Source organism: Phalacrocorax carbo, chromosome 1 (assembly GCF_963921805.1).
Source record: "Phalacrocorax carbo chromosome 1, bPhaCar2.1, whole genome shotgun sequence".
Classification (NCBI taxonomy): domain Eukaryota; kingdom Metazoa; phylum Chordata; class Aves; order Suliformes; family Phalacrocoracidae; genus Phalacrocorax; species Phalacrocorax carbo.
In genome coordinates this window covers 107,194,341-107,208,319 of record NC_087513.1, presented here as the reverse complement: position 1 = coordinate 107,208,319, position 13,979 = coordinate 107,194,341, and the positions used below count along the sequence as shown (strand labels likewise).

Here is a 13,979-nt window from a genome sequence, read left to right as displayed (position 1 = left end):
CCTAAACTGCCTTTTGAAATTAAGCTTCATTTGTCACTTAAGGAACCGGTTTGGGGTTTGTATGTAAATTAGGGCAGGGTGCATTTTTGTTAAGTTTTAATAAAAATGAAGGTCTGGATAGAGATATTTGTAGTCAACAGAATATGGTTATGATGTCCTTATTTACGTAATTTAGTATTTTAGTCCATAACTGGTGCCTTCATCTTATTAAGTAATTGACTTTTCCTTCATTAGACAAAGAAATGCGTAACTTACACAGAGTCCTGGATATAAGAAAGTGAGTCGAAGTTCCTGATGTAGCAGTCAGGAACAATCACAACCTTTACAAATGAGAGATGTACAGACATAGCGATATGATGAAAGTATCAGTGTGCAAGAGGAAATTCCTGACATGGAGCAGGCTAGCTAGATGGAGCCTGTGGGGAGACTAGAAGGGATGCAGTGTGTCCTGTTGCAAATAGTTAACTCATGCTACAGTCTACAATGTGGAGACAGCCATAAGCTTGATGTGCAACTTACCACACTTGGTAGAAAAGCTATTAATTTTAGATACTGCAGTTGAAAAGGGAAGTGTTTCCAATCACAGAAGAGCAAGGAATGCTCTTCTTTTCCTGTAATGTTCACTGTTCAGTCTACACAGGGGTCACTCAGCCAAGGCTTCTAGTATTGCAGCAGGAATGGCTTAAATTTGAGGCAAACCAAGCAATTCTTTTATTTATAGCTTGCGTGTGAAGTTTTATGTAATTTTATAACAGAAGTGAGTACTATCGAACACTTTAGTACATAATTCTCTACTAAGAAACCTTGGTGTTCAGTGTCAAACAAAGTACACTTGCATGCTCAGAACTTTGCCGGTATTGCTAGTCATAGAATCATGGAACCTTAGAAAAATATAGGTCAGAAGAGACCTCTGGAAATCCTCTAGTCCACTCAGAGTATGTTCACCTCTAATGTCTAGGACATTGTCCAATTAAATTTTGAGTATCTCTAGCAACAGCAATTCCACAGCTCTCTTGAGTACCTGTTTGACTGCCCTCGTGGTAAAACCCTTTGTTCCTGGCATCTAACTGGAACCATCCCACATCGCAACTGGTGTCCGTTGCCTCTTGTCCCATCCCTGTGTGCCTCCAAAAAACGTCCAGTTCCACCTGCTCTGTGCAAGTCTATACAAGTCTATATGAAGCCCAGCAGTTTTGAACCAACCTCAGTACTTACGATTGTGACAGGCACCGTACTCTTCACACTACGTTTTGAGTTTCAGCCACTACTACAGTAAGTCACAGACGTATTTCTAATATGAGCTTTTCTTATCCCTCTAGCATAAAGATGCTGTTGCTTTTTACAATGCCAGCTCCAGGCACGTCAAAGGATGGTGTGCTGCCATCTTTTACTCAGCCAGAAAACACAGACCTGTGTTTCACACAGCTGTAAACTTACCAGTTCTTTTGTGAATGCCACAACTAGAAGCTTCCTTTCACCTCCCCTTTCTGCACCTAGAAAGGAGAAATCTGACCCTGGTTTTATGTATAATGCATTTTCAAATTCTTTTTTTAACTAAGAATTATTTCTCTGCTTTCCTGAATTTTTGGACAAGATGTGAAGTGTGAAAGACACTCTATCTTTTTTTATGGGTGGTAAAAGTACGTGCATAGAACAAATGGAAAGTAGGATCTAAAAAATCTTGACATGGTAACATTATATCTATCATATAAATATTTGTGCTTATTGCCTACTCTGAAACTCAGTTAAAAAGACAAGAATCAAGTAGAATTTATTTTAGGTGAGGCTGTTTTAAAAATTGTCAAGAAACTACCATCTTTCCGTTACCAGTTTTTGCACATTTAATGAGCTGTGGAAGCAAAACCTAAATTGAGCATATCATATATATAAAAAAATTTGCAATAATTTAGTTTACCGAATATTTATCTTACCAACAGTATAGATCATTCTTTTAACTGTGGTAAGCACTGTAGCCATACCAGTAATTAAAAATAGTGCAGACGTACTAACACAGTCTAGCAATGTGAGGACATTTCGAAATAGGGTTTTTTTAGTGTTGCTTGATTGCTATTTCCATAGGAACACTCTGAAGTCAGGTGCCACAAATCAGGATTTCTTAATGTTGAAGCAGAAAGTGACCCTCTGCGCTGCAAGGAAGAGACACCCGTGAGACAAAGACAGGCATGCTTCTGGCACCCTTTTATTTTCTCTCTCTTTTTTTTTTTTTTAATCCACAAGAGTGGTTCTAGGAAAGTAGATTAGTCAAAATTGTGGTAGCCAGGGACAGCAGAAAAACTAATTTTCAGGGGCCTTTGTGAGAGAGATCTAGTCGCAGTGCTTATACTGTTTCTAGCAACATGTCGTCTTTTCCTGGACTGAGCTCCTAATTTACCTGTGGAAGGCCCTATTGATTGCAGCAGAAATAATAATCATGCTTCAGCATTTATAACGATTAAAACCTATAAATTCTGTTCTCTCATCATGTATTCAATAGTTAGATGACATCAGAACCTGGAACAGAATAGCACTGAGGAAGACAAGAGTGTGGTCTCTGGGAAAGTCCGTGCCCACTGTGGCATTTTTTCCTTTATGTTTTTGTGTTTCTGAGGCTGCCTAACATTCCAAACTCTGAATTATCCTCTGGATCTGGCTTTTGCTCTACTTTGGTGTCTAGAAAGATTAATTATATGGCCATCACATCACATGTATATTTTTGGATATTGAAGATCTCTGCTCACTGTCAGCAGTCCCCTGGATGAGTACCTCTAGTGTGTAGAATAAATTCTATATGGTCACCTCAACTCAGTCTCTCCTCTTTGAGACAATAAAAAGAGGTTTTTATGGCAACCAGGAACTAGAATATATTACACACATTTGGAGCACTGGCTATGGTAATGTTGGTTTAGAAGAAAAATCCTGTGAATGGCAGAGCTCACCTGAAAAGTCTTAGAACACTCATTCTTTAAATACTGGATCTGATATTTCATACACTAAATATATCTTTTAATGCAGATATATAAGTTTAGGAATCAAAGATATGAAATATCAGACCGGGGAAGCAATGAAAGCAGTACTCGTACTGCTGACATACACCTAATTTTACTGCTGTTTTACCAAATTAGTCGTGCCTCATTTCATGACTGACCTTAGTATGAATCCGGGCAATCTTACCGTGCCATTTCCCTGTTGTAAAGTCCCACCCTCAACAACACACTTTGAACTGAAGCTTTATGTGCACCGATACTGACATGTCTTTTCCTCATCCTGCTCACACCAGCATTTCATTAGGAGGCATATAGCTCATAGCCAAACAAATAGTTGGCACATTCGGTTCCCCTGTATAGACTTTGCTATTCAAGCAAAGAACATCTGTCTTGTTGGCCGCGTTCATAGGAGGGTACTGAAAGACCGGAGAGACAAGCATATGTTTTGTTATTCGAGTATCTGGGCTGCAGCTTGTAATGGAAGCAAACACTGCTCCAAGCAAACTCTGCTCATAGGCCAGCGACTCTGATCTATGACATGTCCTCTGCTTGTAAGCCATAACATAGCACGTGTGAGCCCCTGCTGTAGTGCTCCAGCAGCTCTCTAGCTGACCTTTTATTTTGGGGGTGGTTTTGAGCTTTCTTTTTTTGTTGTTGTTGTTTGCATACTAGCCAAACTTATCTGAGTTTTCTGAGTTTGGGCAAACGGCACCAATACAAAACCCAGTTTTTCAGTGCTCTGAGAATCGGCTAACCATTTTGGAGGACAGTTAGCCTTTCTCAAAGAAAAAAATCCCTGAAATACATATGGGCAAAATTTATGCTTGATTAAATTTGGCTGAAACTTTTCAAAGTTTTGCAAAATGTTTAACCGTTGAAAAGCGGTATTCTGTGGAAGTGAACAAATAAAACAGTAGCAGCTATAATGAATAACCCATTGATTTCACTGAGACTGTTTATATGAGCCATTATACCCATTTACAGGTACCTCTGTACGTAAGGGTTTTGAAGACTGTATATATCCACAAAGTGTTCTGCCCTACATCAGCTATTATTAAATTTATCTGAAATTTGAGAAGCAGAAAAAAACCTGTGCAGTGTATAACTATTTCCAATTTAAAACTTTGTAATAAACAAGTCAGCATTTTCACTAAAACTGTGTCCTTGAAATGTCCACTGCAAAGGGAAATATTCTTTAATATTTCACGTCTTGTTACACAAACTGCCAACAGGTAGGTGATTTATGGTTTTCTTGTTTTGCCAATTCACAAGTACACTGAGAAAGGATACCATTTTGATCACCTTACCCTAATTAGCCTTAATTATAGCTTTCTTCACAAGGTATTCTTTAGATGTATTAATATATATTTATCTGCAGGGCATACTGTGAGTATATGAGGACCTTGTTCCCTGATTTGCATAAAGAGGCTTTGGAGTTGTCATTTGGCTCTGTATGGAATAGCGATAATCTTCCTAGATACTTAAAAAAACTACAAACACCTCACACTGTCACGTTTGGTGATGGTAATATATTTGTCATTAATTCGACCCAAGAATCAAGGAATATCTTGCAGACCATTTATTGGACTATGTGTGGACAGCGTACATTTTGCAGAAATACAGTTCAGATCCTTAATGTGAAGAACTTATTAAAAGAATAAACGTCTACTATATGCAAAATAAAAAAGCAACAAAGAGACTTGATGAGAGAAGAATAGTTGGGACTAGTTGGTTAACGTGTAAGTAGGTGAGTCCCTTCTCTTTAGACAGCCTTGCCCGTCGTAGTGCACCAAAGCACGGCTCCCGCACTCTTATTCACCAGCTCGTTTTTCTCTAACGCTGTTGTGTTAAAATGATCCTTGACTTCAATGTCCCTCTACAAACTGAAAATACAAGCTAGCTGAATATGCTACCAGCGTATTTGAACAGGTTTGTTTGAAAAAGTTACGTATAGCACTACTTGTTTCGGGTTCTCTGGTGGAGAAAAGACGTATCCTCTACTGCAACAGCTTCTTGGTCTTCGGCAGCGCCTTAATTTCAGTCATTCCTGTCACAACACCCGCGCTTTCCACGAGGCCCGCCCGACAGGAGGCTCCCCGGGGCCGCCGGAGTACCCGGGCACTCGCCGCCGCGGCCGGCGGGAGCTCCCCCTCCGGCCCCCCCGCCGCGCTCCGCCGCAACAAAAGGCGACGCCGGGCGGGAGGTGGTGGCCGCTGCTCGCTCTTTGCCAGTAGGGGGCGCTCGAGCTTCACCGTGCGGCGCTCCCGCTGGCCCGCGGACGGCGCGCGGCGGCAACGGCCGGCCTGACCGTTACCTCGGGGCCGCCGCTGGCCTCTCACCGCCCGCCCACCCGCCCGGTGCCCGGGGTGCCTCTGCCTGGTGTGTCCGTCCCCAAGGCCCTGTCCTGGCACCGGCCACTTCTAAATTCCGTTTTCGCTCACGTTGCTCCTTCCTTCGTGTTCCCAGCTCTTTTCCTGTGGTGGCTTTGAGTGGGGTTTACTCTGCCGTTTGACAGCCTCTGTTGTGCGTGTAGGGGAGAGGGGCTGTTCTCCCGTGTTCCTTGGGGGTGTCGCGGCCCCTCCTCTCGTCTCCCTCCCTCCACCAGCCGCCGCGGGTGGCGGCCGGCTCCGCCAAACTTTCCCGCTGAAGGGAGCTGCGCGGCGGCCGAGGTCCTGGGGGACGGCGGGAGCGGGGGCAGGGGAGGGGCGCGGGAAGGTTGCTTCTTCCCCGTTTTCGGCTGAATAAGCCCGCCAGTGCTACAGACTTCGTAGGTCACGAGTGATCCATTTTATTTTATTTTATTTTATTTGCCACCTTTCCTTTTCCACAGAGCGATTCAGCAGAGAAATCTCTAGGGAAGATCCTTTCAAGGGTTTCACTCCCAAGTGTCTGTGTATGTGCGAAAGAGGGAATGAATAATTAGAGAAGAGTTCCATGAAATCACTTACCGAAAAATTAGCTGCCCATTAAACGGGAAGCGGTGAGGAACAATCATGTAAATTCTACCTACACCCAACTGTAGAGGGGAGGCGGGGGGGGCACTGCCTGCAGCAAGCCTGATTTCCAGCCCTCTGGCTGCCTTCTCATATCGCCGTCCCCATCTCCCTACCCCGGGAGGAGAGGGACGTGTGGGTGTGGAGCGCAGTGGTTTAGTCCACACCCCGCAGCCTCCCTTCCCCAGGCAGCCTCGGGAGCCGCGCTTATTCTCCTCCCTCTCCTCGCCAGCCGGTGTGTCCGCGGCGGCAGGAGGCGGCGGGAGGGGGAGAGCGGAGCGGAGCGGCGGACGCCGGGCTGCCACGGCCGCCCGGGAGAGCTGCGGCGGCGGGAGGCCCCGCACCCAGCGCCGCACGCACCCGCCGCCGCCGCCGCCACAGCTGCAGGGCAGCAGCTCCCCGCCGCTCCCGCCCGCAGCGGCACCGCGCAGGAGTTACTGCCCGCGAGCAGTTTCCGCTCTGGTTTTCAGTGAGGAGGGAGGTGTAGGGGACTGGGCTTTATTTTGAGGGGATGCTGAGAAAGCCGTTCCCCTCCCGTAGCACGTTGCCTAGGCGTTCCTATTATGGAAGTTAAGTGAGAAACTCCGCAGCTTGAACTGATTTGGTAGAGAAAGAGGGAGAAAGGGGTAGGGGGAGGGCGAGAGGAAAGCAATATAGCCAAACCAAGCCAATGATTTTCCTGCAAAGTGCCGGGAAGTTTGTGGAGCACTTTCTAGGAATCAGGTCCTTTCTCAGAGTTTCTCCTTGCCTTCCGAAGAAAGAGCTTGCTTTTGGATTGCCGTGGATCCTAAACAGAGTCTTAGACACACTTGAATAATTCCTCTGCTGGGGCTGGATTGGTGGGAATTTAGGAAGGAGCGTGTGTGCAAAGGAGAAGCCTACGGCGCTCGCTCGCTGCTCTAATCTGTATGGATCTAAAAGTGTCACATTCAAGACCTTTCCATCTGCAGCTTTTGATTTCAAGATTTCCCTTTCCTCTTTAAGTAGCTGCTAGGACACTGAAAACTTTTGGACCTACCTCTTACTGGCTTTGGATTTTTTTTTTTTTTTTAATCTCTGTGGAATTGGTCTCGCAAGCGATCGGGATTGCTGTTAATATGTCAAAATGGGTCTGCTGACGCCACTCCTGCTCTTTGGATTTGCATTTTTTCAAGTCTATGGTAAGTTCGCTTATATGCCGTTTCTGTGCAGTATCCCCCTTCATCTGAATCTGATTTGGGACAGCACATGGACGGCATTATAAGCTTTAACATTACACAGCCTTAAGTTTGTTTCTGGTATAAAAATGGTATTTCGGGGGGGGGGGGGGGGAGGGGGGAGGTGTAGGAGGGAGAATATATGTTTCCAATAAGCAGTCCTTCCCGTCTGCTAGCTTAATGGAAAAGCAGCTTGTGAATGGAAGAATGTCAGCTTGAGGTAGCGAGGAAAGAGTAAAAACTACCGTGCTAAATCTTTTATTTCGGGGCGGGGGAGGAAGCGGGAAGGAGAAAGGAAAGGCAGACAGCTGTTGTAGCTGGTATTACTTTGCCTCCTTCTATTGTTAAACTTTCCACCGGGAGAGCCAGCTGATGAAGTAACTAGGTTAGCTCTGCCTCGGCTCCAGGTGAGGCGGATTGGCGAATTTCCAGAGTCCCTGAACGCCTCCCCTGGCGCTGGCGGAGGCTGGAGCAGGGGCTGGCGAGCGGCAGACAAGGCAGGCGGGCAGCCCGGCGCCAACCACCACCCCCAGCACCCCGCACCCCTCTTGCCCTCCAGCCGCCCCCGCGGGGCCGGGCAGGTGCGGCGGGCCGGCCCCCCACCGTAGGGCTTCGCTCGAGGGTGGGGCGGGAGGGTCTTCCCATCATCTTCCCCCTCGCCCCCTCATGACGGGCTTTCCGGAGGGAGTGTTCTCATGAAGCTTAGCAACGTTTGGGGAAAGGAGTGGATTCTTTTTCCCCCCTCCCCCCGGCATTGCCCCCTTTGGGTCTGCTCTACAACACTTCTTGCGGTTTTGAAGTTTAAGTAATCGATGGGGAACCATAAATTAGCATCTTAGGGAAGTACGCTTTAGTAGGGCGGAAACTTCAGTGCAAGGGTAAATTGTCTTTCAAAGTCGGGGTTGGCGCTGTGCTGCCGTATAGAGGTTAGATGCATTACAGTAGTTCAAGCACACAACTAGGAAGCGAACATCTGTAACAGCGTACAGTTCTCTGTGAGCGTGTGCTGGGGCCAGATGCTCGGCAGTCGTCCTAATATTGAGTATTTGCATCTCTAAACGGTCTTTCACACTTTAGGTGAAATTGATGTCTGGGACCCTGGCTGGTTTTGCCCGTCTGTTAGAGCAAACTTGGTTCCAGAAAGCAACGGCTTACAGCATTTACTGTATCAGTCCTGAAGCAAGGACTCTAGCTTTATTGTTTGGAGTTACAGGCTGCTTTGGGTATTTCTCCCCCTTCCTCTCATCTTCCCCCACCCCTAGCAAGAAAGGGAGCAATATAGGAGAAGAGGGAGATATTCAAGTACAGTTTTACATTGGTTGCATGATGTGATATGCAGTTTAGTGTTCAGTTTAGTCAACCGATAAGAAAATTTCTGTGTAATGTATGTATGTGCTAAACAGTAGGAAGTTTTAACTGTGAACAGATTTAATGGAACATTTGTGTCTATCAGCATGGCCATAGTTTTGCAGGGATTTTGTTTTCTGTTTGCTTTATTTTTCCTACTGTAATGTATTATGATCCTGTACTTTTAAGATCACCAGTATTGGAGATATCGTTGTATACAAACTGGAAAACACCAGGCTGTAGAAATGTAATTATTAGTAAGTGTTTAAAATTGTATGTAGCTAGAAGGAATACAATTAAAGTGCTCAGTGGAAGCGACAGAGTGAATCAGAGAAGCTTGGTGTTACAGAATGTAATTAATGTACCAGGCTGTTTGGAGATATATGAAACAAATGCAATTAACCAGCTTGCTGGAACGACAGGAGCAAGACATAATTTATTCTGGTTTTGTCATGGGTAACACAAGTAGAACCTTTGTTCTGCTTTAGCCCTATAGGACCAGGGTGGGGGGTGCAGGTGAAGCACATAGCTAATTTAGAGCTGGGCCATTAGAAAAAAATGCCAAGAAACTGCCCAGAATAGATGTGATCCTCCCTTTTTGTGGGAAGATATTGCAGAGTCTGTCAAGTTTGCCTACATTAACAACTCTCTTAAATAAATAAATAAAAAGCCTTGTGGCTAGCACATCATGACCAAGTAGAGATAAGCTGTTATTGTTGAAATGACTAACAAGTAGCTTTGAAGCTACTCTGTAAGCCTGGCACACGGTACTTCTGTCTCTTTAGGAACATAATAATTATGATTACACATTAGGGTGACATATACCACCAGTTGCTTTGGAAAGATATATATCAACATTAGTGCTACTTGTAGTGCTTTATTTTAAGAAAAAAAGCAAAACCCAACAGACCACTTGTTTAATAGGTCCTTGGTTTGTTTTCTATGTTTGAAAGTCCATTTCTGGGTTTGAGGCGGTTTTTGTTGTTGGGTTTGGGGTTTGGTTTTTTTTTTTGTTCTCCTGGCATCAGGTCCAGACAGAGGGAGACACAGTAGCATATAAGGTGTGTTAGCCATCCTTTTTCCTGTGACATTAGCTTTGTTTAGTGATTCAAAAGTGGCATTACACAGGACATAGTGGTGTAGATCAAAATGAGAATTCTTTTCTTTAAAGTTATTTTTTTCTGTCCGTGATTTTATGACATCTGAAAATTGCGAAGCTCAGAAAGCATACCTATATATATATATATATATGCATTTTTAATTATTATTACTGTGCTTATGATTTTCCTGTAGCCCTGCCCATAATCTTGCAGTCTGTTCAGGGAGTAACTGTAATGTTCTTTATCTTTAGCTGTCAATCTTGGTGACTGTTCTTGGAAACAAACAAACAAAAATCAAACACACACACACACACACAAACCCAAACAAAAAAACCCCACCCCACTAGGAAGTGTCTGTACCATAAAATGAAACACTGGCTAGTGGAATTAAAACAGCTGATTACATGGTTTTTTAAATAGTGTTAAATTGTTTTTTCTTTCATTGTTATGTGGGGGTTTTTTTGTTATCTTTCTTCCAATCATGAGTAAAGCTTGAAAGAATTAATATTAACTGAAAAGTTCACAACTGCTGTGAACGCAGGTGTGTGGATGTTGGCACAGACACTAGTGTTAGTGGGGCAAACTCTGCCCTGGTAGGACTCTCAGTGCCTTCAATGAAAATGACAACCTTTTTTTGTCAGGGCTGGCTTTTAGCCATTGTCCCTTGAAAACTGCAAGTGTTATGCTCTTGAATGTGTGATGGTGTTAAAGATACGTGCGACTAACGCTGTAAAAGCAGAGTTTTATCTCTGTATTTGTATATTTTAAAAACACTTATTGTCTTAATGAAAAGTATGCATTTGAAATGGTGGGGTAGCTTAAACAGTCTATCCTTTTCCTTTTTCTTTTTTTTTTTATAATTCATTTTTTTTCTTCACACCAGTGAGCTACACTTCTGTGGCCTTGTGCAGGTCTCGGTTGCCTATCAGGGAACATGGCTTACATATAAAGCTAGAGTATATTCTTCCAGTGATATCTGATCTGACAGGGTCTTGATCTCTCATGTGAGTTTTGCTGTTGATGGATAACCTTTGCTTCTGTGGAATGTGTGCATTTTAATGCATTAAGAGTAAAATTCTGAAGTGGAGAGTTTGCGTTACTGTTTCCTTTAGCTTGTTCTTCCATGGGACTCAATTCTGCAGAGCATTTAAGAGTGTGCTTCCATCGCTTATCCAGAACCTCACTGAAGATAATAAGAATTTAAACATGTGTTCGAAGTTAATCAGATGCTTTAAATCTTTGCTGAGTAGGGATGAATTTATGCCCATGGTGAAACATTTTGCTGAATTAGTCTTAATATTTTGCATTCTTTACTTCCTGTCTGGTAAGTCATAATTGCAACAGCATATATTTATGTGCAAAAGGTAGGCAATGAGAAAATCCTGCCATTGCACTTCCAGAGATGGATATGTTTGAAAAGTAATTTGCTAATGCAAATAATTTGTTTTGTTCCTTTGCTAATTTGGTACACTGCAAAAGGTCTGATACCTCACAATTCTTTCAGAAAAGGTAGAACAGGGGTTTTTTAACTTCTCTGTGAGTTGCACTTACTAAAATAATCCTTCCATTAGGAGCTTTTTGGAATTATGAGATTGACGTTGCTTAAGTAAAAATAAGTTTTAGCACTGCACGCTAAAGATAGGTAACCTTAAAAGTAGTCAAAAGAATTTAAGTAGATTTTTGTAAGGATGCATAAAAAACATCAAGGATGCTTCCCCCCCCAAAAAAAAAAAAAAAAATCCAGTGAGAGGAAATGGAGGCTTTGGCTAGCCTGCCCAGTCAGCTCTGTTTCCAGGAGTTGCTTTTCTATAGCAATGCTATGTGGGCTCATAGCACTAAATTCAAGACATGCTCTGTCCGCTGCTGAACCATTTAGTGGAAATTACTAAAGTGTATGCAATGGCTTTTTAGCCATTTGCTACCCTTGAATTGCTATTCAAATATTGATCTCAGCTAAATAGATTGCTAACAGGTTCTGTACATTCTGTTTCAGCCACCTAAGAGGAACACTGCTGTCAGGTTTTATATGTTATCTCAGCTGGCATGGCAGAGGTTGCTCTTCCTGTGGCTGCCATCTGGCTCACCACCTCTCATACCAACCTTGTGGAGGATACTTAGTAATCATATTGATGCTGTTTCTTGCCAAGAGGCTGGGTTACTGGTGTTCTTTTCTATATTTCTATAGAAATCTCTTTATTTTCTGTGCAGAAGAAAGTAAGTATTCGCTCTTGCCAAATAAATAAATGTGTTGGTTTTTTGGTTCTGACTGAACAGACATTTCTTACATGTGACTGCTGAATTTTACAGAACATTTGTTGTTATCCAGGCTTTCTTGCACTTTTATAGTAAATGTGCCTTGTACGTTCCAAAAAATTTAAAGGAATTTTGGTACATAGAAAGATACAGAATCTGATCCTAAATCACTACTGCAGAGAGGGTGTTGAGTCCTGCATATCTTTTATGCAGGACTAGTCGTGTGGACTGTTAGCTATGAAATCTTTGAATGCAAAATAATTGCACAGAAATAAAGATTTGTGGATGTAGGTTTTAGTCTTACCATCTTTACTCTCCTGTGTGGCTTCTACTATACAACGCAAACTGTGGACTCTCTGCCCTTGAAATTATGTGTCCAGAAATAAGATTGAGTTGTCAGTGTTGTCCTCACCTCAAACCCTTTCCTTAACAAAACAACTGTTAATCACCTGTGGTTAGCACTTTTTACTGTAATAGTGGATAATTAAGCAAGTCCCCGTTAATTTAGGACCTGATTCTGCACCACTGCAATCTGTAACGATTTTGCTACTGAGTCCTTTGCATGAAAGACCTTGAAAACTGGTGGTGATTTCTTGACTGTAAGTAGGCTTGCATCATAATTCATGTAATCTAATCTTTATAGAAGGTGAAGTTGGCTTTTTGCCACATCATTCCATGGGGATAGCTTCAAAACACTAGAAGGTACAAGTGTATGTTGCTGCTTGAGTCCTGCTTACTCCTTATTTGTTCCTATAGTGCTGTCTTTACTAGTACAGAGTATCCCTTTGTAATCAGAAAGCCACTTCTTGTGCTGTGTTGTGGATGTAATGATATGCATTCTTAATATTTTTTCAAGTCAAAAGTTCATGAAGTAAGAAATAGCTTTTTAATTCCACTTCTGCAGCTTATCTTGGCTTTGCTGCCATGGAAGAGATCCAAGATGTACTCTTAATTTTATTAAAATAATAACCTTAATCAATAAATACCTGAACAACAATAGACAAACTAACCAGTAGTACCCATGTAATAACCTGCTGATACCTATATTGAGCTGCTGTGCTCTAGTGGCCACGCTGAGATTCATCTTTGTGTTATGGACAAACGTGATGTAAAGATATTAATTTAAACAGTGTTCTGGCAGAGGTAGCTTGTGCATATGCGTTGAACTGGCAGTCTTTACCATTCTACTCCAGCTATTTTTTTGTAAACTCACTAAATAATGGTTATTATCTGCACATCTCTTTGAGTTAACACATCTGTTTAACTGGGTTTTGAGATAATTTTCTGGTTATGTTCTAGACAGATTTGCAAACATCCTTCCCTGTGCTTAATTCCTCTTTGAGCTTAGTTGCACTACAAAACCACGTCAGGAAAAAACACACAGCTTTGTTTTGCTTAATGATAAAGTTGTTTGTAGAAATATATTCTACCAGGAAACAGTGCATAGGCTTGCTGATAACTGAAGGTCACCAATCTTCTAGTGATTCCAGCGTATACTTTGGAACCAATTGAAATTGTGTGCTTTCAGATTGTATCGCAAACTTTTTATGCTATTTATCTGGCCTGGTTGTGGAGACACTTGTTCAGCTTTACCTACCTATGTGAATGATGGCTGGAAGAACACAAAATGTTTTCAAATTCATCCCGCATTGATTCCAGGTGCTCATTGCATAAGACACTGTTCCAGGCTTGTTTTGGGGCAATCTTAATGATATGCTTAATGCTTGCAGAATTACCCTTCTTGTCACCGAGTCGTCATTGTAATCCTTCAGTTCCAGCAGAATTCTTCAGTCTGACTACAGTGAAAGACAGTGGCCTGCTGCTGTACTATTTCATGCTTTGTTATAATTTCTTTATTTTCTCTCATCACTTTTTCTCAGATTAATTGGGAGAACAGTTCATCTGGTCTGATATATGGAAATGAACTGGTAGGATGAGTGGGGATGCCAAGAGTTGAAGTATGATCTAACTCATTAGAGTTTACGTAGATGATTATGCCACAATGCCTGTTGCAGCATATGGTCTTTTAGTTTGTATTTATGCATTGCCCATATAGCGTCAGTGTAGTGTGCCAAGGGGAGAAGTCTCCTTGTAATATGTTTGTCG

The 13,979-nt window shown here is 42.6% G+C and overlaps 1 protein-coding gene and 1 long non-coding RNA gene across 9 annotated transcripts in view; one reads left to right on the top strand and one right to left on the bottom strand.

The window, feature by feature from the left end:
* Positions 1-4,548: 4,548 nt before the first annotated feature.
* LOC135316440 (uncharacterized) lies at positions 4,549-6,229 on the bottom strand. The gene is made up of 2 exons (XR_010375770.1): positions 5,995-6,229; positions 4,549-5,873 (listed from the first exon to the last, which is right to left on the bottom strand). It is a non-coding gene; the product is annotated as an uncharacterized LOC135316440 (long non-coding RNA).
* An 817-nt stretch (positions 6,230-7,046) lies between these two features.
* ROBO2 (roundabout guidance receptor 2) overlaps positions 7,047-13,979 on the top strand; it is a 464,996-nt gene continuing 458,063 nt past the window's right edge. For all 8 annotated transcript variants that reach the window (XM_064469834.1, XM_064469806.1, XM_064469815.1 and 5 more), the window contains exon 1: positions 7,047-7,137. In XM_064469834.1, coding sequence (XP_064325904.1) covers positions 7,083-7,137 — 55 coding nt within the window. In that variant the 5' untranslated portion in view covers positions 7,047-7,082. The remainder of the gene's footprint in view (positions 7,138-13,979) is intronic.